Source organism: Narcine bancroftii, chromosome 1 (genome assembly GCF_036971445.1).
Source record: "Narcine bancroftii isolate sNarBan1 chromosome 1, sNarBan1.hap1, whole genome shotgun sequence".
Lineage (NCBI taxonomy): Eukaryota > Metazoa > Chordata > Chondrichthyes > Torpediniformes > Narcinidae > Narcine > Narcine bancroftii.
In genome coordinates this window covers 93,342,242-93,366,819 of record NC_091469.1, presented here as the reverse complement: position 1 = coordinate 93,366,819, position 24,578 = coordinate 93,342,242, and the positions used below count along the sequence as shown (strand labels likewise).

The following is a 24,578-nucleotide window of genomic DNA, read 5'->3' as shown; positions in this document are numbered from 1 at the left end:
CCGATGGAGATGTGGGGGGGCTGGTAGTCATGGTGGGGAGCTGGCTGATGGAGGACCTCAGTTTTCTTCAGGCTGACTTCCAGGCCAAACATTTTGGCAGTTTCCGCAAAGCAGGACGTCAAGCGCTGAAGAGCTGGCTCTGAATGGGCAACTAAAGCGGCATCATCTATTAAGTCACCTCTCATCCTTCTTCACCCCAAAAAGAAAAACTCAGAGAATTCTCTGTTTTCTCTGTGAAGACCAATCTTGACTCCATGTTAACATGGATGCCTTGAACTCTTCCCATGAGCATCAGTTTTTTTTTAAATTTGACACCTGTAAGATTAAAACAAGAGGACATGAGTTAAGAATTAAGGGGCAGAGGTTTAGAGGTAACATGAGGGGGAACTTCTTTACTCAGAGAGTGGTAGCCATGTGGAATGAGCTTCCGGGAGAAATAGTGGCGGCAGAGTCAATTGTATTATTTAAGAAAAGGTTGGACAGGTATATGGATGAGAAGAAGATGGAGGGTTATGGGCATTGTGCAGGGAGGTGGGACTAGAAAGGGGTGTTTGGTTCAGTGCGGACTAGAAGGGCCTAATGGCCTGTTTCCGTGCTGTAATTTTTATGTTATGTTATGTTAAATCCAAATACACTACAGTAAGTCATACCTCTCTATTGACTCTGCTCGTTATATCCCTGAAGCACAAGGAAATTTGTCAACCATGATTTATCTTTCAGAGGATCATAATGTCTTGGATTAATTATATTAATGATAAATTCTTTATTGTTTGCTTATTGACTCTAGCATCTTGCCAACAATAGATGTTAAACAAACTAACTTGTATTTTCTCCCTCCTTTATCAATTAAGGGAGCCTCATCATTGTTAGTGAGTTTTGAAAACTTTAAGTAATGGCTTCACTATTATCTGAACCAGTTTCTTTTAACCCTCTTGGGTGCAGATCATCAGGCCCTAATGATTTGTCTGCCTTCAGTCCTTTCAGTGTTTTCAATATCTTGTCCCTTGTGATCACGATTGCTACAACTGCATCATTTGAAAATTCTCTCTCAGATATCCTTGGCATATTTGCCATGTTCTTCTTCATGAAGACAGATGGCTTAATGTAACTGCCCATTTTTTGCTTCCTTTTATTAATTCTCAAGCTCAAACTCTTGGGTTTATTGTCATATGCATAAAGTCTTACTTGCTGCAGTGTGCAAGGTGAACAAAATGAAATATCATATATTACATTACCACAATATTGCCAAGACAAGAGAAAATAAATGCAAAAGGATAGATATATATTCTCAGTTGAGGTTACTGCAAGAGAAAAAGGTAATGCAGACAGATCTTGTGGTGGTCTCAGACAAGTTTAAGGTTGGGATGGTGGTATATTTGGGAAGGTTCAAGAGCCCAATAGCTGTTGGATAAAAACTGTTCTTGATCCGAAAGATCCTGGACTTGAGGTTTCTGTACCTTTTGCCTGAAGATGGCAGTGAGAAGAGGTCCAGAATTATGGGACATTTTTATGATACTGGCTTCCTTCTTAAGGCAGCATCTCACATGGATGTCTTAAGTGGATGGGCAGTCGGAACCAGTGATGGACTTGGTTAGGTTTGTCTATTTCTATAACTTTCTTCAGTCCTGGGTCCTCGAGCTTCCAAGTCAGACCATGATACAACTGGTCAATGTACTGTCCACTGTATGTTCATGGAAGTTCTAAAAAGTATCTGCCGACATCCCAAATCTCCTCATACTTCTTAAAAAGCAGAAGCATTGATATGCATTCTTCACTGTTGTTTTGATGTGAGGACTTCAGGAAAGGCCCTCTTACATCTGAATTCCCAGAAACAAGAAGGAATTAACCCTCTTCACTGCTGTCTCATCAATGAACACAGGTGCCTGGTACTTTAGCCTCCCCTTCCTAAAATCCATAATAGGCTCCTTGGTTTTGGTGTTGCTGAGATTGTTGTTCTGGCACCACAATCTCCATCCTGCATTCTGACTCATCATTTCTCCCCGTTGGACCAACAACGGTGGTGTCATCAGCAAATTTATAGATTGTTTCCACACTTTTTGTGACTGCAGATCGATGCAGCTCTCTGGACTCTGGGTGCATATTACCTGAAGTATGTAGCTGTGCACAATGCCTGAGGCACTGGAACTGATGGACAAGCACCAGAGAGAGGTTGAGGGATCTAATGCAGGCTGAAAAAATTGCTGGCAGCGACTCTAGCTCCATCTGAGGAGCATCCATTGTGGACGGCCTGGGTGCATGGAATGTTGGTTGAGGCTTGGAGGACAGAGGTGCGGCCTAAATGACTGGTGTGGAGGCCAAAGTGGTCCAGCCTGGGGTCAGGATGACCAATGTGCATCTCTGGTTACCGATGTGGACCCCAAGGTTGTCGCTGGGTGAAGTTGGTGGACGTGCTCAAGGGGATGCCTCACCAAGATTATAGAGCTGAATTGTGCACTGTTTGTGGGGCCAGGACTTCTTCACGCTGGTGGTACACTCCTGAGGGGGTTCGTTGTGGGATTTGGTGGTAATGTGGGTGCCTGTTGAGCATGGAGTGCTTTTATTATAACCCCAGGCACCAGAGAACATGAACGGAGAGACTCCTTACTCGAGCTACCAAGGGCTGCTGTGGTCTTTCAACCCTTATTGGGCTAGTATTGGTTTCTAGATGAAGTATTGGTGGCACAGATTTTTTGTTCTTTTATATCAAATTGCAACTGTATTTTATGTATAATAAATTTAGCTTAACTTGTTAATTAATTAACTTTATGTAATATTTTGTGTCTAAAGTCTAAATTGTATTTAGTCTAAAGTGTTTTGTGTTTTACCCTAGTGATGCACCAGTCTCCAAGAGTGTAATCTCATTTTCTTTTAACTGCTGCTCATTATAATGGCCACAATTTAAAGATATGATGATGTTTAAATTTATATTGATTCTCCTGACCTCAGATAAAAGTCTTGGCCTCACTTTTGTCATGGTTGTCTTGGGAGCTGCAACCGATAGTTTGGGTTTGTAGGGCACAGGATTGAGTCAGCCGTGCCAGTGTGCTTCAGCAGCCTGTTGCCATCCATGTTTTTTCTCCAACATCTGCGAGATGACTCTCTTGTCCAGTGTCTAGTCTTTTGCACTTGTTGATTTGGTGTTTTGTGTATTTTTTGATTATTTGATGTAAAACACTTTGGAGCAACATTCTATTGTGTATAAAATGTGCTATGTAAATAAAATATTCAATTCAAACTTAATGTAACTACCCTTTTCATTTTTATGTAACCACAAAACCTCTTGCTGTTTATTTTGTTGTTACTTCAAAGCTTGCCCTGAGAATCTTTTTTTCCTTCCTTATTAAGTTTTCAGTCTCTCATTGTTTGTTCCAGAAAAATTCCCAGACTTCTGGTCTGTCATTAACCCAACTGTTTTGTGTGCTCCATTTTACAATTTAATATTAGCCTTGACTATGTTGTTTTGTCTTCAAGCTAACACAGACATTCTTTTGGTTCCATTCCCCACTCCTCATTCTTTGCAACTTAAAACATATTCCAGTCAGAGCTTTTCCAATCTTTAATCTTCCATCTGAAGTGTTTTTCTCTCTCCAGAGGTATTACCTGACGCTGAGTATTTCTGGCATATCTTGTTTGATTTCAGATATCCAGCACACACAGTTTTATTTTGGATTTTTGATTTTTTAATGAATATATGGGCATCCTGAGAACTGCTCTCCATTTTTGGCATGTTTTATAATTTAATCAAACAGCTGCTTCCAGTGAATCCATAAACATAAGGTGTGTAGAAATGAATAGGTTAATGCACAACAATTTGGTGAAATACATCATATTTTAGTGAATAACCAAGATCTCTCATTATGTAAAATATGCAGTAGATGATCCCTGCAGATTCAAAGTGAATTGTTGCTTCATTTTGAAGGACTGTTTGGGGCCCCAAATGGTGGTGAGGGAGGAAGTGTGGATGCAAGAGGAGCATCTTCTGCAGTCACAGGATAGAGGCCAAAGGATGGAGTGGTGCCTGTGGAAGATGGAGAGGGGAGGAGCAGGAAAAATGTGGAATCATGCAGTAGGTGGTGGAAATTGTGGGGAATGATATGTTGGATGCAGAGGCTGGTGGGGTAGAAGGTGAGGACAAGGGGAAGCCTGTCCTTGTTACATGTGGGAGCAGAGGGGGCCAGGGCAGATGTGCGTGTACTGGAGGACATCTCTGATGATGTGGTATGGAAGACCTCGTCCTGGAAGCAGATGTGAAGGAAACAAAGGAATGGAATCCTTATAGGGGGCAGGTTGTGAAGAGGTGTAGTCGAAGAAGTTGTGGGATTTGGCGGGTTTGTCGAAGATGTCTGTCGAGAGTTTGTCTCCCAAGATTGAGACAAAGAGATCTCAAAGAGGGAGAGTGTTGCTCGAGATGGATCAAGTCAAATTGAGGTCTGGATGGAAGCTGGCTGCAAAGTGGATTAAGTCGATGAGTTCATCATTGGTTCACGAGGCAATCTATTCATCCAGCACTTTCCTTTTGCATTATGCACACTTGCAACAGTCATAGCTCTGCCATTGTTCTGGTCTTCTTTCTCTGATAGAATCAATAACCAGCATTAACGATTTCAAGTTTTAATCAATTTTAATACTAGTCATGAAAGAGGTTGATGGAATTCATCAAATTGTTGAGTCTACATCAGAGACACTTGATGCAGACTGGGAGATTGCTTTGTTGAGCACCTCGATTCTACTGAAATTGTGGAGATCTCACACTCACCACCCATTTCAATTCCTCGCCCCTTTCCCTAGCGAATATCTCACGCACTACCAGACTATAACCACCCACAAAATGGAGGAATGGCACCTCATATTCTGTCTGGGCACTCTCCAACCAGATGACATTGTCATTGACATCTCCGGCTTCCGTTAACCACCACCCCCACACCCCACACCCCCAAGTCTCCTTGCATGTAGCTCTGTCCCACTTTCTTCCCTTTCCATTCTGTTTCCTTTACCTCTGTTCTGCATTCACATAGATAGATCCCCTCTTCCGCTATCAATTCTTGTCTTTCCTCTCTTCTAGCCTCTTCTCCATATCCAATCAATGTCATCTAATAACTTGGTCTGTACTCCTCCCCCTGTTATTTCTTTCATTCAGGTCCTGCCTGCTTCTTCTTCTTCTTTGAAAAAGTTCTCATCCCTGAAACATTGGCAATATATATTTACCTCCGATGGGCACTACGATCCCTGCTGAGTGCCTCCAGCATTTTGTGTTCTTACTGGGTTTATTGATATCCTGGGGATAAACAAATTGTAGCAATGACAACACTTTTGATTTCCCTTAAGGAAATTTATTCAATTGCGTCCTTTGTGTAAATTCCCTCTGTTGCTGGAACGCTGCCTACTCCAGATTAGAAGACAGCGTGTAATTTTGGAATGAGCACGCATCAGCTTGACTCAGACTGGAATGCAGCATTCCATGAGCATTGTTATCAGAGGAAGTTTCTTTCCAGGGACTTGGTTGCAAAATATCCTGCAGCATTGTTTAGAGGTGAGTTTTGGGATGGCAAAATGCCTTGTGATGGTGCCTGGCCCTGACGAAAGTCAGCTGCTGGTTGTAAGCTGAATATTAATGTGCAAAAAGTAGAGCATGGCCATGACTTTTGTTCTTTTGTCCCTGGCAATCAGCACAAGAAATCCCCATTCCTGGTGCTGGTGATAATGAGTTGAACTCTGGTAATGGACTGATAGTATACATCCTCAAACTGAAAATACCTCATATTTTGGTCAGTTACCAAGATCTCTCATTACATAAGATAAAAGCTAAAATAACCCATTTCCAGTCAAGCTCTACAAGGTGCCTCACAATAAAGCAATCCTCTTCGAATTCCACAATTTTTCTGCACGACCTTTGTCACTTTGGTTCATCAAATCAGTAGGTAGATTAATATCGTCCATGATAATAGCAGTTCCCTTAAAATATAATGTTCCATTTCCCCACTGACCTATGGAAAGAGCACATTATGTTTATTTTTGAGTACTTCCATCCCAAAATTAGTACCATACATAGAGCGAAACAGTCAACATTGGGTACACACAAGAGTCTGCAAATGCTGGAATCTGGAGTGAAAATTGACCTGCTGGAGGAACTCTGCGAGTCATTGAGTGAAAAAGAACGATCAATGTTTAGGACCCTCATCAAGACCCTTCTCAATGAAGGGTTCCAGCCTAGAACATTGCCAATTTTCATTTGACTGATGACACTCGATCTGCTGAGTTCCTCCAGCAGATATTTTTCTCATTCATATTTCTCTCCACAGATGTTGTCTGACCTCCAGCTCCTCTGTTTGTTCAAGATTCCAACATCTACAGATCTAGGGTGTCTCCTTTCCCTTCTGGGAAGTTGGAATATTGAGTACTAGACAGCCATATATCTGTCATAAAAATGTGCTGATCCATAGTTTTCTGTGTTGTCAACTAGTCTATTTGTTGCAAATGTTTTGTGCATTCAAAGAAAGAACATTAAGATTCAAATTTTTTTACAACTCTGGATTTGCCCTGTTTTGCATCTTCTGCTTCACCCATCAGTCAATGACTATCAGTTTCCCTCTCACTATCCTGTGCCATTGCTCTTCCATTTCTTTCTGACACTCTCCCATGCACATTGAACTGTTCACCAATTTTTCTTTTCCCTTTGTTCATCCCCTCCTCGATCTGGTTCCCATGTCCATCCTCCCCTTCCTCCCTAATTCCACCTATCACCTAGCAGCTTCTATCCCTCCATCTTTAATGCTATCTATTGTCAATCATTCCTGTTCCTCCTAAGCCCTGATGTAGGCTGTTGACCCAAAAAGCAGACCTACACCTTCTGCTTCCATATATACTGCTTAACCCATTGAATGCTTCCATTGTTTCTGTTTATTATCCCAGATTTCAGCATCTGAAGTTTATTTTATCTTTTTTAATCCTCTGCTTTTCAAAACATTGCCATGATATGATGCAAGAATAACAACCTGAGCCTCAATGTGGACAAACCGAAGGAGATGATCGTTGAATTCATGAGGACCAACAATGGCCATCCTTTGCTGCACATCAACAACTCTGCAGTAGAGAGAGCAGAGATCACCAAGTTCCTTGGAGTCCACTTAACTTGTGACCTATCGAGGACACACAACATCTCCTCACTTGTCAGGAAGGTGCAACAGTGACTGCACTTTCTAAGAATGAAGTGGGCAAGGCTACTGGCAACCATTATGTCAACCTTCTATAGGAGCTCTATCGAGAGGGTCCTAGGCTGACTAATTCACAGTGTTGGACAGATGCTGCAGAGAAATGGATTGGAATTCAATCCACAGGACCATAAAAGTGGCAGAGATGATCACTAGAGTCTCCCTCTCCCCCTCAATGTGATCCACTAGGGTCACTGTCTGAAGATGGCATGCAAAATCTTTGAAGGACCCCTTGCTGAAAAACCAATGGAAATGCTCTCCCTAGCCATCCAAGATCTTCCTATTTACTAAGCATTATCTATTTATTTATTTGTATATACAAATACTTCTCCTGCATATGTATTGTTTGTCTGTATGTGTGCTATTGCCAGGGATGGTGGTGGAAGCTGAAACATTAGGGGCATTTAAGTGACTCTTAAATGGATGGAGGAAAAGTGGAGGGTTACAGGGTAGGGAGTGTTTAGTACTTTTTTTAGGAATATATGGGTCGGCACAACATCAAGGTCCAAAAGACCTGAACTGTGCTGTTCTATGTCTGATTGTGTGTCTGAATCTTTTTGCAATGAGGACCAGAGAACGCTGTTTCATCAGGGTGTATTTGTGCAATGAGATGACATTAAACTTGATTGATGTTATTTAATTTCTACCTGAGATAGTAGAAGGTTCCTTGATTTAACATGGGCATCATAGATGGTGAAGTGGTTAGTGCAAAGCCTTTACAGTACCAGCGATCGGGACTGGGGTTAGAATCCTACACTCTCTGTAAGGAATTTGCACGTTCTCCCCATATCTGCATGGGTTTTTTTTCCAGGACCTCCAGTTTCCTCCCACCCTTCAAAATGTACCGGGGGTGAATGTTTATTCAGTGTAATTGGGTGGGATGGGCTTGTGGGCCGAAATGGCCTGTTACCATGCTGTATGTCTAAATTTCAAATATCAATCATTGATCTCACACAACTTGTCCTCCATTCACTCCTGTCCATGTATATCATACACTTTATGTATGCATATAAAAGTCCAGAGAAGTGTGTGCATACAAATATTCACAGGAGAGGAAAGTCTCATGCCTTTTAAACATTCCACATAAAAGTAACTTCAGGTCAGATGAACGGTTATCCAAACATACTTGAACTACCATTCTATAACATTGAGCATCTGGAGTCTGAGATGCAGACGTATGCATAGGTTATATTGTTGGTTTTGATTCTGGTCTCCAATGTTATAATTGAGAAGAGTGACCTGGGCATTTGCTTGTCTAAGCATAGAATTGTACCATCACAAACCACAATAGATGCAAGCTCAGAACAGTGTCACATCGCCTTCTGGAGGCAGCAAAACCCTTTGTTTTAACGTCTGACTATTCTGCTTGTGGAATTTATTTTTATAACATCTACTTGAAACGACTGCAATCCAGCAGGAAGGACAATCATGTTGATGCTTCCTATCACTTGCTCCAAACAAGGAACCAACATCATGATTGAACACAACTACACTTCAGTCTGCATTTAGAAATGGTATACTGAGAAGTAGCATATTTGTAATGCTGAAAAATAACTGCAACAAATTGGCTAGCAAGGTACATTTTGCCTAAATCATCTATAGGATCAAGGATGTTTTGGACCAGAAGCCCTCAGCAAATTCAATGACAAATTCAATAGAATAAGGTGTGCAATGGAAACATGTTCCTATTAACCTTAATTTACCCATTTTTTTTTAGAATAGGTTTATCTAGTAGATCAAGAAAGCAATAAGAATGTGAATGAAAATTCCAATATTCTTTTGCAATAATCTAGCAGTCATTGTATAGTTTATTTCCATAAACTTCAAATGAACCAAATGTTACACTGGGGCTGACTGAGAAACAAAGATAACATATCAGTAATTAATGGTAATAAAATATAATTGCGCAAAAAATGAGTTGGTTGAAGCAATTACAGCAGGTCAAATGAGGTCAATATGATTTTTATATTGATTTCAACAAGTATGTCAAAGCAATGTGTAAAAGGAAGGATTACTGCATTTTGAAGATTAACTTTATCCAGAATTAAGAGTTTTAATACTGGGCTGCAGGGGAAATATTGGGATAATGGACAAGAAAATGTTCTTTCTTGCATCAAATCAGAATGAATCCACTCAAATCAACGTGGTATCTCACAGTGCTTCCATGCACAGTTAAAAACTTATCCTAAATACACAATGGGTCAGACAGATGTCCTTTCACTGTTGGGTATGGGTTTAAAATATGGAACACGTCAGTGGAATCACGTCAGATATTCATTACAGCCACAAGACACCGAGTAAAATGAAATGTTATTCCAGTTCTTTGCCCCTTCCAATTTTCAGTTTAACATGGTTTAACATTGAACTGGTAAATTAACTCTGAACCATCTCTGAAAAAAAATTTAAGAACTTTAAATATCAATGTTTTGTAATCAGAATTAACCACATTTAAAGCATCAAGTTAAATTTTATTTTGTCCTAATCTTATTTCCCTGAATGAAATTTCACCTCGGCAATATATTTGTTCTATGTATTGATTCCATTCTGATTGAGATGTACTGCATTTAATGTACTTTTAAGGCTCATTGCATGGTGTTCATGCTTTGGTCACCTATGGCCTCTTACCATTTCCTGATCACTCTGTCTGCCTCTACCATATACACTTGCACTCTCATCTTTGTGTTTGTAACTGACTCCTCCTGAACACACACACACACATGCATGCACTTTAATTCAGACACCCACATCAAATTAATTTACTGTTGATCATGAAAGAAGACATGAAGATTATTAAAGTAGGTAGAGAATCTGAATCTGAATTTATTGTCATTAACAAATCATGAATTTGGAGTTATGCAACAGAATTATAGAGCAAACATTCATATTATAACCATCTTACAACATTACCATCAAAAATAAAAATAATAATGCACAAAAACTAAGCCAGGATCTTTCGTTGATTGATTATTCAGGAATCTGATGGCAGCGAGGAAGAAGCTGTCCTTGTGCCACTGAGTGCTTGTCTTTAGGCTCCTCTACTTTTTCCCCGATGATAGCAAAGTGAAAAGGGTGTGGCCTGGGCGGAGGGGGTCTTTGAGGATAGAGGCTGCTTTTTTAAGACACTGCCTCATGTAGTTGTCCTCAATGGAGTGAAGTCTGGTGCCTGTGATGTGGCAGGCTAAGTTAACAACCCTCTAGAGTTTATTTTTGTCCTGGAAATTGGCAGCTCCATACTAAGCATTGATGTTATCAGCCAGAAAGCTCTCCATTATACACTAGTAGAAGTTTATGAGAGTCTTCGGTGACATACAGAATCTTCTCAGATACTTCACAAAGTATAGTCACTGGCGGGCCTTCTTTGTGATTGCATCAATGTGTGGATCCTTGAAGATGCTGACACCCAGGAATTTGAAGTCCTTGATCCTGTTCACTACTGATCCCTCAATGAGGTCTGGAATGTGTTTCACTGATTTCCTCCTGAAGTCCACAACCATGTCCTTGGTTTTGCTGACATTGAGCATAAGGTTGTTGTCATTACACCATTCAATGAGTTGATCTCTCTCCCTCCTCTACACTTCCTCATTGCCATTTATGATTCTGCTGACAACTGTGGTGTCATCGGCAAACTTGTAGACAGCATTGGAATTGAGCCTGGCCACACAGTTGTGGATGTATAATGAGTAGAGCCATGGGCTAAGCATGCATCCTTGGGGTGCGCCTGTGTTGATAATCATTGAGGAAGAGATGTTTCTAACTCATACTGACTGTGGTCTTCCACAGTCTCAGAGATGAAAGAGAAGCTTTCAGTATTGGCAATCACCATTTTCTCACTGACATTTTTTTGAATGTACATGCATGTAAATTTTGAAATATAACATGGACTCCAGCTGTTTCCATAAGTTTCTCTATGTATGTTTTGCATATGTTGGACAGTGTGTTGGCACAGATAGTAGTACTGTTCCTCCACGGAAACAGGTTCATTCCTGATTTCTGAAGCTGTGATAATATCTGGCCAAACCCCTGCCTGAGTTGCCAAGTTAACTTGAAGGAGATTGCTGAGAAGATCATCAGGCATTGAGTATCATCTTCCTGTTTATTATAATATGATGTCTCTGGCCATTTTCTTGACATAATTTCTTTAATTTCTTTTCAATAAAAGTTATTTCTCTTCTGCTCTCATCAATACAAAAATCATTTCAGCTTTCCAGTTTTGGTATGCAGTAGATTGTATTTTTGATGAATTAAGCCCAGTGATTGCTGAAGGAGACGTCATTGTTATGGGGTACAACATGGGTGTGAAACATTGATCATCATGCTGTAGAATTATGTCAACTCAGTCACTTGGATGGATTGAGTTATATCAATGTCAGATTGAGAAAGAATGGCAGATATCCTCCCTTGCAAGGCATCAAGTTCTGTTTTATGACAATTCAAAAGTTTCTTGGTCACCATTACTGATGATTTCACCTTTACTTGGAGAGTTTGAATTTCTCAGATGCTGTGGTGGGATTCAAACCCAAATTTCAATTACTATAATCCTGTTTTCTCAATTATAATCTGCTAATGACCACCAATATTTCTATATTCAAATTGATCACCTCATAATCAATGAATATAATTTGGCCCTCTCCACAACTCGTCCAATTGCAAACACTTTTAAAAAATCCATTAATTAAAGGTTTTTGCAACTGTTTTTGCATGAAGTTCTCATTCAATGTCAAACACCTCCATGCACAGCTTCAAATCCAAAATGCCAGCTCATGCTTTTTGTTGTCTTTAAGTACAAGTCTGAGGAATGCTGCATCGGACAGTAGAACAGATGCTGGTGATTGAGTTTCCACATTTGGGCAAATGCATCCCTCTATGAAAGCACTGATATAAGCGACTACTGCACAGACCTTGTCAAGATTCGCATTGCAGACATCCTCCATAATTTTCATGACAAAAAGAGGTGTCGAAACAGAGGGATGACATAATCTTGGATGACATAAAGTAGTACAATTGTACACCACTCCAACACCAGGTGGATCTGAGAACATCCAATCAATTGTTCTTGACACCATTGCCAAGACACCTACTATCAATATCCCTTGGGTCACGGCTGACATCTCAATTGGAGTCAGGGTGCAAGATCACATCAAAGACTTGGAATCTTCTGGTGGGTAGCTCACCTCTTGGCATACCAAAGCCTTCCCACTAATCACAAGCTAGGGATCAGGTGAAGGGAAGCAGGCAGGCTGATGGAGCCAAGAAGATTGACATTGCCCAGAACAAAAACCACATTTTGACTGGCAGCCATAAATTACACTGAGCATTCATCACCACCAATATCAGAACACATTGCATTGTGGTTGCTTACCTTGATTGTACTGAACATACCCTGAACCACAACCTCAACCAGCATAGCTGATGCATGAGAACACACTTCAGGTCACACATCATCCTAACTTTGACCTTCTTGATTGCTGGATATAAATCCTGGAACTCCGTCCACAGTTGGATCCTTGATTTTCTTATCGGAAGAGCACAATCAGTACAAATTGGAAACAGTGTGTTCTCCTCACTGATGATCAACACAGGTGCACCTCACCGATGTGTGCTTAGCTGACTGCTCTACTCACAATATATCCATGACTGTGGGGCTAGGCACAATTCAAATGCCGTCTACAAATTTGCCGATGATACCAAGGTCATAGGCAGAGTTACAGGCGGAAATGTAGAAACATACAGGAGGGAGATGAATCAGTCACTTGAATGGTGCCACAATAAGGACCTTTCACTCAGCGTCAGCAAAACCAAAGGGATGAGTGTGGATTTCAGGAAGGGGAAATCAAAAGAACACAAAACAGACCTCAGTGAAGGGTCAGCAATGGAAAGGGTTAGGAACTTGAAGTTCCTGTGTGTCAACATCTCTGAAGATCCATCCTGGGACCTTCATGTTGATGCAATAATGAAGAAGGTTCACCCGCAACTATACTTTGTGAATAGTTTGAGTAAATTTGTTTTGTCATCAAAGACTCTTGCAAGTTTCTACAGATATACCATGGAGAGTATCTGGTTGCATCACAGACTAGTATGGAAGTACAAAAGCACAGGACAGGAAAAGACTTCTGAGAGTTGTGAGCTCTCAGTACACCCCTAGGTAACCAACATCAAGTGCTGCTCTATCTCCTATTCATCCATCACTAGCTTAAACTCGGTTTGTGAAATAAGTCTGTTACACAAAACATCAGCGTCACTAATGGTGACCAGCGCCAAACAGCATGGGCATTTGTCTTCACTCCATTAAGGACATCTACAAGAGGCAGTGTCTGAAGAAAACAAACAGGTCATACTCTCTTCACACCACTATCATCGGGAAGGATGTACAGGAGCCTGAAGATGAAAAGCCAGTGGCACAAGGTCAGCTTCTTCCTTTCTACCAGCAGATTTATGAACAGACAATGAACCACGGACACTACCTCACTTTTTCTTATTTTTTGCATTTATTTATTTTAAAAATGTAATTTTATAGCAATATTTGCACTGTAATGCTGGCGCAAAACAACACATTTCCTGACCTGTTCTTGACAATAAATTCTGATTCTGATCTTTTTTTTTCTGAAAGCTGCTTTTGAATGGCAGCAGCAGTTCAAGAAGGTTCTTGAAGGGCAATTGGGATGGCTAATAAATGCTGGTCTTGATCCTGAAAGTCAACTTAAAACTAAAGGTTATAGATTTTATAGTTATAAGAATGACAAAATCCACTGCAATTGTGTGATGAAATTCACAGCAGGTTCTGAAATCAGCATTTGTATAAGCCTGGGTGCTCAGTGGATAACACTACGAGAGTGCTTGTAGGTGGAAATCTTTTTGAACTTATGGAATCAGTTTTACCATTACGCAAACCAATCTTGCTGCAAATACTGGGAACCTGTGGCTTGCTGAGCCTGAGTGAATGCTGTCTATCTTTCAGTCCGAGAAATAAAATATTTCCTTCTGTTCTCTAACTCAGAAAATACTGTACCTAAAATACTGTAAACAAAAGAAATTGCTAAATTAATTCTGAAATGTTTAAGGTTGACATGTAAGCATTTGTAAATTGCAAATATTTACTGCTGAGCAAAAAGAATGTTAATATCAGGTTTTTACTTGCAGTCTGTTCACGCAATAACATAGACAATTTTTTTTCAGAATGTTTGCTGTCTGAAAAAAAATGGGGATTATGATACACAACTTCAAGATGAATACAAAGATAATTTCAGGAAGTTGACAAAGCATTAAATTATTAAATTAAACTTGTTTAATCACATAACGATGCTGACATATTGCATTTGTTCAACGGACCTAAAAATGTTTTGCTGCTAATTTTAAGTTGTAGTCTGCATCTGATGCCTCTCGTGTCAACGTTCAATAATAGTCGAACAGCATTGATGGATTCCAGTTGCCCTAATGCCTCTTCCCCATAGTTGCAATGCCCTGCTAAAACCTTTCACCATGTTCATCACTGACTGCTCCAAGATCAGCAGGGAAGAAGTCTAAGTGTGAATGCAGAAAATGCATTTTCAATGCCATGTTGAACTTCATGGTTTTGTATGCTTGAAGTAGACTTAAAATATGACATCAAATCTCAAAAAAGGGTTTTATATATAGGAAACGGTGCATAATAGAAAAATTTTAAGATGATTTTCGTGATCAGCAACCAAAAATCCATAAAATACACCCAAAAGTGTTCAGGAAGAAATATCTTCATTGTCCAGTGTACTTGTTACTGAAAGCTGGACACTCCAAAACTAGAATTAGCAATTGTTTGCAAGTCCATGCCACAGACTTCACTAATTCCTCAAAGATTAGTGAAGAGGGTCATGTTTTTTTTCCCATTCACCACATAATGAAGGAAATCATTTGCTGGAGTCTTTTCACCATTCTAATGTTGTCATTTCAGAGAGTTTGCACGTTGGAAGGTGAGAAATACTGCAGTTGAGAGGAGGGACCTAATCCGGAATCCTATCCCACTGATGCCTGAATTCCAAAGAAGTATTCGCTTGCTTGGAAGGAGGCCATCAACCCAGCAAGTGATAGACACTATCATCAGAAAATACGGAACACATGTGCTGTCATCTGCAATTCTTGGAGGTAAGCTTATTCATTTACTTCCAGCCAGATTTGAATGTTCTTTTCTAAAGGAATTCCATCATCTAGAAATTATATCAAGTGGTGATGTGTACTTCAGCCACATTCAATTGTAAATGTACTCACAACACATCAAAAAATGAAGCAGTTCACCTCTAGGTTGCTTTACACCACTCTAAATGTGACTGGCTACCTTCTTGGCTTATATCAAAGCATGCATGCCTGACACAATTTTCGCATCAGGCATACATCAGCTTGCTGCTGGGTGGATTTGGCCAGCATTGCTTCGTGGTCCTGGAAAAACAACAACTTCATGGCATTGCATTAGATTGGGAGCTCATTAAGGTAAAAGTCATACTAAACTTGTATCCTTCAAGGCACGTCTACAGCACAGAATTAAGCAACATTCTCACCATGGCCCAATGAAATGCTAATCCTTTCAGATCTACTGATTGCCTGATTCGCCCAGGTTCTAATCCAATGATCTTCTAAAGCCCCACTAAACCAAGAGAAACAAAATCACTCCTCTTCCATTTATCTTCCCCAGCTATTTGATCTGACCATTTGGGATGCCAAACTCCAGATCATGGGTCATTTGAGCCCCATTGAAACTGCAAAACTCCATCTAGTTGCTTAACTGATTGCTAACCCAATCCCACACAACAATTGTGCCTTTTATCACTGTAACGAGAGTGTACATTGAGGAAGCTACTTTATTTAAATGGCTAAAAATGAAAACTGTAAACATGAGCTTGAGATTTCAGATTTATTGTCAAAAGTAAATATATAACATCACACACAACCATGAAATTCTCTTTTCTACAGGTGAGGCAGAATTGCCATTTTATGTACTGCAAAAAAAAATCTATACTCACTGTACACATGTAAGCAAATAATGAAATGTAAAAGAACTGGCCATGCAATACAAAGAGAAGATTTTTAAAAAAAAATCAATAAGCAAGAGTCCTTAAATGAGTCTCTGGTTGGGTTTGTTGTTGAGGAGTCTGATGGTGGAGGGGTAGTAGTTGTACCTGAACTTGGTGGTGTGAGTCTTAATGATCCTTCATTCCGAATGGTAGCAGTGATAGCAGAGCATATACTGGGTGATATAGATCCTTGATGATTGCTCCAACGGCAGCGTTCCCTGTACATGTTTTTGCTGGTATGGAGAGTTTTGCCTGTGATGTCCTGGGCTGTGTCCACTACCTTTTGCAGTGTTTTATGCTCAAGGATATTAGTGTTCCCATACTAGACCCTGATGCAGCTGCTCAGCACACTTTCCACCACACACCTATCAAAATATGTCAAGTGTTGCGATATCTCCTGATAATTGAAGAGATGATGATGTGCTTTCTTCACAATGCCATCAAAATGTATTGGGTCATGGAAAGGTCCTCTGAGATGGTGACTCCCAAGAACTTAAATTTGCGCACCCTCTCCACCTCTGATCCCCCAATAACCACTGATTGTACACCACTAGTTTTCCCTTACTGAGGCTTGTGAGGTGGATTGTGAATTTTTTCCGCCCCCACCACCCCCCCCACCCCCCCCCCCCCCACCATCCACTCCCATTGCCCACCTGATCTTGGACAGATTTTGACTTTTTTTTAATCATTGCAGGTTCAAAATCCGGTATTCCTTGCATTATGCACCCTGTGAGAATACATTTCCATCACAGAATACAGTGATTGAGGAAAGCAAATTCATGAATCATTTACGAGGGAGCTGGAGATAGGCAATAAATCTTTGACTTGCTACTGACAGTCATAACCCAAAAATTATATATATTTTTTTGGCTGGAGCTGCATTACATTCTGTTAATATAATGGATTTTCTTTGTGAATGTATTACTTTAATTTTTTTAAATGTAATGATTTTTATTTGGGTAATTGCTTTCACAGGGGTGATAGGTCATCTTGGCTTATTAGATTTGGTCTATCCTTGTGATTTGGTTTCTTAAGATAGCTTTGCCTTTTAATAATCACATCCAGTGGGGTAGGAAGAATGAATCTTTTCAAGTTCAAAATAAAAAATATTTAATTTACAAGGGAAATTTGCAGCAAGAGTAGGAGTGGTTGAGAACTAATTTCTGATCTGATTGATCACATTATCATCCAGATCCTTGATATAGAAAGTGAGTGAGAATTTGTGAGAGGAATGAAGGGAGACAGAGGCATATCTTGGACATAAATAAATAAAACAAATCATAAGTATATCAGGAGTGGCATCGAGAGTGGATCAGACTGAAGCACACATATACACATTACAGATGGGCTCTCAGTAAATTCATGATTGCATTCATTTAAGAGTGTCCTTAGATTACAACTAAAAAAAGAGGTAATTTATCTGTTTGACAGAGGCATTTTATTGAAGAAATAGGATTAGTGACGGTAGGTAAATAATGGAAGAGCAGTATTCATCGAGTAAAATCGATGTGCTAACAGAAACATTTTATCCTGTCTACACAGAAAACTGGCATAGTGTATAAGGAAGGAATGGAAACAAGCAGTAGTGACAAGGAGGTGTTTTCTGTCTTACAGAGAATAAAGGTAGATAAATCACCAAGGCATTACCGTGATATTACCTCGGACCTTGTGGAGACAAGTGTAGAAATTACAGTGGCCCTAGCAGAAATATATAAATCACCTTATCAATGGTGAGGTGTCGGAAGATTGGAGGGTAGCTCATGTTGTTTCATTGTTTAAAAGAGGCTCCAAAAGTAAACCAGGATATTACAGGCCAGTGAGCCTCATGTCAGGTAAATTATGAGAGGTTATTCTGAGAGATTGGATATACAAGTATTGGGAGTGCTGAGGGCTGATTAAGGATAGTCAGCATGGCTTTGTGCGTGGTAGGTTATGTTTAACAAACCTTATAGAGTTTCTTGAGGAGGTTACTAAGAAAGTAAATGAAGCAAAGGCTGTAGATGTTGTCTACATGGACCTTAGTAAGGCCTTTGACAAGGTCCCACATAGGAGGCTAGTTCAGTAGGTTCAGACACTAGGTATCCATTGAGAGGTTGTAAACTGGATTAATAATTGGCTGAATGGGAGAAAATAGAGAGTGGTAGTGGATGATTGCTTCTCATACTGGAGGACTATGATTAGTGGCATGCCTTGGGGATTGGTACTGGGGCCATTGTTGTTTGTTGTCTATATCAATGATCTAGATGATAATTAGATCAACTGGATCAGCAAGTTTGCTGATGACACTAAGTTTGGAGATGTTGTGGACAGCGAAGAAGGCTTTCAAAGCTTGCAGAGGGATCTGGACCAATTGGAAAAATGGGCCATATAGTGGCAGATGGAATTCAATGCAGAAAAGTGTAAGCTGTTGCATTTTGGAAGAACAAACCAAGGTCGGATATATGCAATAAATGGCAGTGAGGAGTGTGGAGAATAAGGGGATCTTGGGGTACAGATACATAATTCCCTGAAAGTGATGCCACAGGTAGACAGGGTTATGGAAAAAAGCTTTTGGTATCTTGTCCTTCATAAATCAAAGTATTGAGTACAGGAGTTGGGATGTTATGGTGAGGCCAAATTTGGAGTATTGTGTATAGTTCTGGTCATCAAACCACAGGAAGGATATCAGTAAGATTGAAAGACTTTTACAGTGTAAAAGAAGATTTACTAGGATGTTGCTGGGTCTTCAACACTTGAGTTAAAGGGAAAGATTAAACAGGTTAGGACTTTATCTTGGGAGCATAGAAGAATGAGTGGAGATTTGATAGAGGTTTACAAAATGTTGAGAGGAATAGACAGAGTAAACGTGAGTAGGCTCTTTCCACTTAGATTAGGAGAGATAAATTCAAGAGAGCATAGCTTTAGGGGAAAAGGGGAAAGGTTTAGGGGAACATTAATGGGGATTTTTTCCACTCAGAGAGTGGTGGGAGTATGGAACGAGTTGCAATCTGATGTGCTAAATGTGGTCTCACTCTTAAATTTTGAAAATAATCTGGATAGAAACATGAATGGAAGAGGTCTGGAGGGTTATGGAATAGATGCAGGTCAGTGGGATGACCAGTGTGGTTTTGACACAGACTAGAGGGATGAATGGCCTGTTTTCTGTGCTGTTCTATGGAATAAATAAAAAATAAACAGGTTATAAATCTGATATCAGAAAGTGTCAAGGATGACTTCAATGCATCCACCTGATCTTTGTGGAATCAGTACAGTTGGCGGTTAAACAGACTTGTGATGTAGCAGCCTTCATCCTCACTTTTTAAGCATTCCTTTAATAGCAGAAAGTTAAATTGGGGTGGCACAGTTAGCACAATGCTGTTACAGTGCCAGCGATCGGGAATGGGGTTCAAATCCAGCGCTGTCTGTAAGGAGTTTTATATGTTCTCCCTGTGTCTGCGTGGATTTTACCCCATGCTCCAGTTTCCTCCCACCTTTCAAATCGAACTGAAGCTGTAGGATAATAGGTTGTAATTGAATGACATGGGCTCATTGGCCAAAAGGGCCTGTTACTGTGCTGTAGGTCTGAATGTGATTTTTTTTTTGTAACGGCTATAATTGTGCAGCAGGGGTTTCAATGGCCGGAATTGGCTTCTACCATGTTATGCCCTCTCAGTTCAGACTGGTATAATCCATGTCATTAACCCTGCGTGCCCTGTGTTAAGATCCCAAAATAAAACCATAAGATGTTGGAGCAGAATTAGCCCATTTGGTTCACTGAGTTGCCTGTCATTCAAATCATGACTGATGCATTTTATCTCTCAACTCCATTTTCCTGCCTTCTATTAACCTCTTCTTTAAATGCTATGCATAGAATGAGACTATTGCAAAAGATGTATATAAAACCCTGAATATTGCTTGAGGATTATGTTGCCAGTCTGACATTTGTTTCCACTGACTTGAGTGGAAGCAACCTGTTTGAATTTCAGTGGCCTGTTTATTGATGTTTCCATCTGCCACTATATAGCCCATTTTTCCAATTGATCTGGCGATCAAGAGCAAAGGTTTTTTTCCCAGTATGCTGAAGTATAAATGGGTGTAATTAGCTTTGTGCGTTATCAGAAGTACCTTAATCCTTGAATGTTTGGATATTTGACCAAGATATTTTAACATGGAGGGCAAGGCTCTACAAAAGTGGAATCCAATTTTATATTGATCTTGAGTTTAAATTCTGAACCTCAGCATTAATTTTCAAGGAAATGCCTTCTCTTTCCAAAGGTTAACTGACTAAAACAGGTTCTGATGTATTATGAAGACCTGGATCCTGACAAACCCCATAACTACGACTGTGGCAGAGCTTTAAACTATATAGTAGGGGGTGGGTTCAACAGATCGGAGAGGAATGGATAAAGTAAAAGCAAAAGTAAATTAAAAAGTAAGAGCAGAGGAGATAAAAGTCAAATGCAAAAGAAGCAAAGATTACCAGACTTTAAGCACACAATAAGTATATGAACACTTTTTCTGAATGCCCATAGTGAACTTGTGGTACAAGTCAGTACAAAGGGATATGATTTAATGGCAATTACCGAAACATGTTTGCAGGATGCAGAGGATTGAGAATTAAATATCCAAGGACATCAGCTAATAAGGAAGGACAGGCAGGAAGGTAAGGAACATGGGGTAGTAGTTAAGAATGAGATCGGGGCAATAGTGAGAGATGATATAAGATCTAAGGAGCAAAATGTTCAATCCATCTAGGTAGAGATTAAGAATAAAGGGAAAAAAAAAAAATTGGTGGGAATTATCTATAATTCAAGTGGCACAGGCAATAAATCAAGAAATATTAGAGCAGTTTTCATGAGGGACTTTAACATTCACATTGACTGGGTGAATCAGGTTGGTTGAGACAATCTTGAAGAGGACTTCATAGAATGTTGGCTTTCATGAACAGAACGTTGCTGAACCAAATTGGTCTCCGCTTATCTTGACTGTTTTGTTCCCCCTAGTCCAGTCCCTACCCACCTCCATCTGGGAGAGTTCTCACACCTTTCATCACTTCAACAACTTCCAGTTCCCTGAACCCGATGGCCTCATATTTACCATGAATATCAAATCCCTATACACCTCCATTCTCCATACTGAAGGCCTCAAAGCCCTTTGTTTCTTTCTGGATAACAGATCCAACCAGCCTCCCTCCACCACCACCCTCCTCTGGCTAGCAGAACATCCTCACCCTCAATAATTTCTCCTCTGACTCATCAAACTTTCTCCAAGTTAAAGGGGTAGCCATTGGTACCTGAATAAGTCCCATCTATGTCTGCCTTTTTGTTGGCTATGTGGAGAAATCCATGCTACATGCCTACACAGGTAAGGCCCCTCAATTCCTCTACTATATCAATGATTAATTTGGTGTTGCCTCATGTACTCATGATGAGCTCATTGACTTTATCCACTTTGCTGCTAACTTCCACCCCAACTTCAAATTCACTTGGTCCATCTCTAGCAGCACTCTCTCTTTCCTCGATCTCTCTGTCTCCATCTCAGGAGACAAACTCTCGACAGACATGTTCTATAAACCCATCAACTCCCACAGCCACCTCAACTATACCTTACCCACCCTGATCCCTATAAGGATGCCATTCCATTCTCTCAATTCCTCCACCTCCCTCACATCTGCACTCAGGACAAGAAATTCCATGGCAGATCATCAGAGATGTCCTCCTTCTTCAATCAACGTGGCTTTCCCTCTACCACTATCAACTCAGCACTTACCCACATATCCTCCAATACCTACACATCTGCCCTGGTCCCATCCACCCCCATGCATATCAAGGACAAGATTTGTCTTGTCCACACCTACCATACCACCAGCCTCCACATACAACACATCCTCCTCCACCATTTCCACCACTTACAACCTGATCCCACCACTAGACACATAGTCCCCTCTCCTCCTTCTTCAGGGAACACTCACTCTATGACTCCCTTGTCTACTTCTCCCTCCCCAACAATTGTCCCCTTTGGACCTACCCCTGTGACCACAAGAGATGCTCCACCTGCATCCACACGCTCAGCACCATTCGGGGCCCAGAAAAGTCCTTCCAAGTGAAGCATAATTTCATTTGTGAATCTGCAGGGGTCATCTACTGCATCTGTTGCTCCTGTTGTGGTCTCCTCTACATCAGAGAACTGGATGCAAACTCAGAGATCGCTTTGTTGAGTACCTCAGCTTCGTCTGTCACAATAGCGTGGATCTCCCAGTGGCCACCCATTTCAGTTCTCCATCCCATTTCCTTGCTGACATGTCAGTCCATGGCCTCGTGTAGTGCCAGACTGAGAAAACCTGAAAATTGGAGGAACAACACCTCATCTTCCCTCTGGGCACCCTCCAACTGTATGGCATTAATATTGATTTCTATGGCTTTCATTAAATCGAACCCCCTCCCACCCCACCTCCTTGCTTCTCCCATCACCTCTCCATGATAAATTCTACCTAGTCCCTTATCACATCCACCTTTTGTTGGTCTGGATTCCTCCCCCATTGTTTGAATTCTGAGACTTTCTGATATATCCTCCTTCTGCCTTTTCTGATTTTTTCTTTGAAGAAGGGCTCAGGCCCGAAACATTGACAATATATCTTTGTCTCTTATAGATGGTGACCAGTTGAGTTCCTCCAGTATTTCTGTGTGTTTTACTACAGGGAACATGTTATCTTGGATCTGGTCTTGTGCAATGAGACAAGTAAAATTAGCAATTTTGTTGTTAGGGATCCTCTTGAAAAGAGTGATCACAGTATGATTGAGTTTCTCGTACAATTAGAGGGTACAATAGTTCAGTTTAAAACCAGTGTATTATGCCTGAACAAGAGAAACTACAAAGGGATGCGGGAGGAGTTATCCAGGGTAGACTGGGAACACAGGCTATATGGAGGAATGGTTGAGAAACAGTGGAAGACTTTCAAAGAGATTTTTTACAGTGCACAACAAAAGCAAGGACAATAACAGCAGGGGCAGTCAGCATTGGATAACTAAGGAAATAAAGGAGAGTATGAGACTAAAACCTCATGCATACTAAGTTGCCAAGAGCAGTGGGAAACTAGAGAATGGGAAAACTTTAACAAACAACAAAGAACCACAAAGCAAGCAAGAAAGGGAAAGAAGGCAGACTATGATAAAAGATTAGTGCAAAATATAAAAACAGACAGTAAAAGTTTTTTTTATAATTATACAGAGTGCAAACAGGGGTTGAGAGTGAAGATTGGTCCATTGGAGGATAAGAAGGGGAAATTGATATTGGGTAATGAGGAAATGGCTGAGGGTTTGAATAACTATTTTGTATCAGTCTTCATGGTGGAGGGCATGTCTATCATGCCAAAGACAGATGTTATGGTTGTGATGGGAGGTGAGGACCTGGATGTAATAGCTATCACTAAAGAGATTGTACTAAGAAAACTTGAGGGTCTAAAGATAGATAATCGCCTGGTCCTGATAGAATGCATTCATGGTACTGAAAGTAATGGTTGGCATTATAGTAGAGGCTTTGGTGATAACTTACCAAAATTCTCTGAACTCTTGGCAGGTCCCGTGGATTGAAAGATGGTGAATGTCATGCCAAAAATGACATAGGCAAAAGGCAGAGAACTTTTAGTCAGTTAGTTTATTATCTGTTGTTGGGAAAATGCTTGAAGCTATAATTAAAAAAGAAATAGCAAGGCATTTGAAGTAAAATGGATTCATCAGGCAGATTCAACAGGGGAGTGATATACTTTAATCATTGATAAAGGATTGGCTAACCAATAGAAAGCAAAGAGTTGGGATGCAAGTGTGTTTTTCTTGTTGACAATCAGTGGTGAGCGAGGTGCCGCAGGGATCGGTGCTGGGCCCACAACTCTTCACAATATGCATTATTGATCTGGAATTGGGGACAGGGTGTAGTTTATATAAGTTTGCTGATAACATTAAATTGAGTGGAAAAGAAAAAAATGTGCAAAGTAAATGGAGAGTGTGCTTAGGTTAAATGAGTGGCAGATGGACTACAATGTTTGTAAATGTGAGGTTATCCACTTTGGAAAGGAAAATGGAAGGTCTGCTATGTTTTTAAATCGCAAGCAAATGCAGAATGCTACTGTGCAGAAGAACTTGGGAGTCATATTTCTGAAGTAACATTTATTTATTTACCATATTGTCAGTTTATAACTGTGCAATCAGATGACAATAAACGACCTGACTTGATTTGACTTAGATCATTCAGCTTCCCAAGTGCCTTACCTCTGGTGATTGTGACTGCATTCACCTCTCTTCCTTGACACCTTTGAAAGTCAGGTGAACTCATGTTTCCACAGTGAAGACTGATGTAA

At 40.4% G+C, this 24,578-nt stretch overlaps 1 protein-coding gene across 4 annotated transcripts in view; it reads left to right on the top strand.

Moving 5' to 3' along the window:
- The window catches only part of brinp1 (bone morphogenetic protein/retinoic acid inducible neural-specific 1), a 578,248-nt gene that overhangs the window by 455,333 nt on the left and 98,337 nt on the right, over positions 1–24,578 (top strand). For all 4 annotated transcript variants that reach the window (XM_069932740.1, XM_069932734.1, XM_069932730.1 and 1 more), the window contains one exon: positions 15,133–15,323. In XM_069932740.1, coding sequence (XP_069788841.1) covers positions 15,133–15,323 — 191 coding nt within the window. The remainder of the gene's footprint in view (positions 1–15,132; positions 15,324–24,578) is intronic.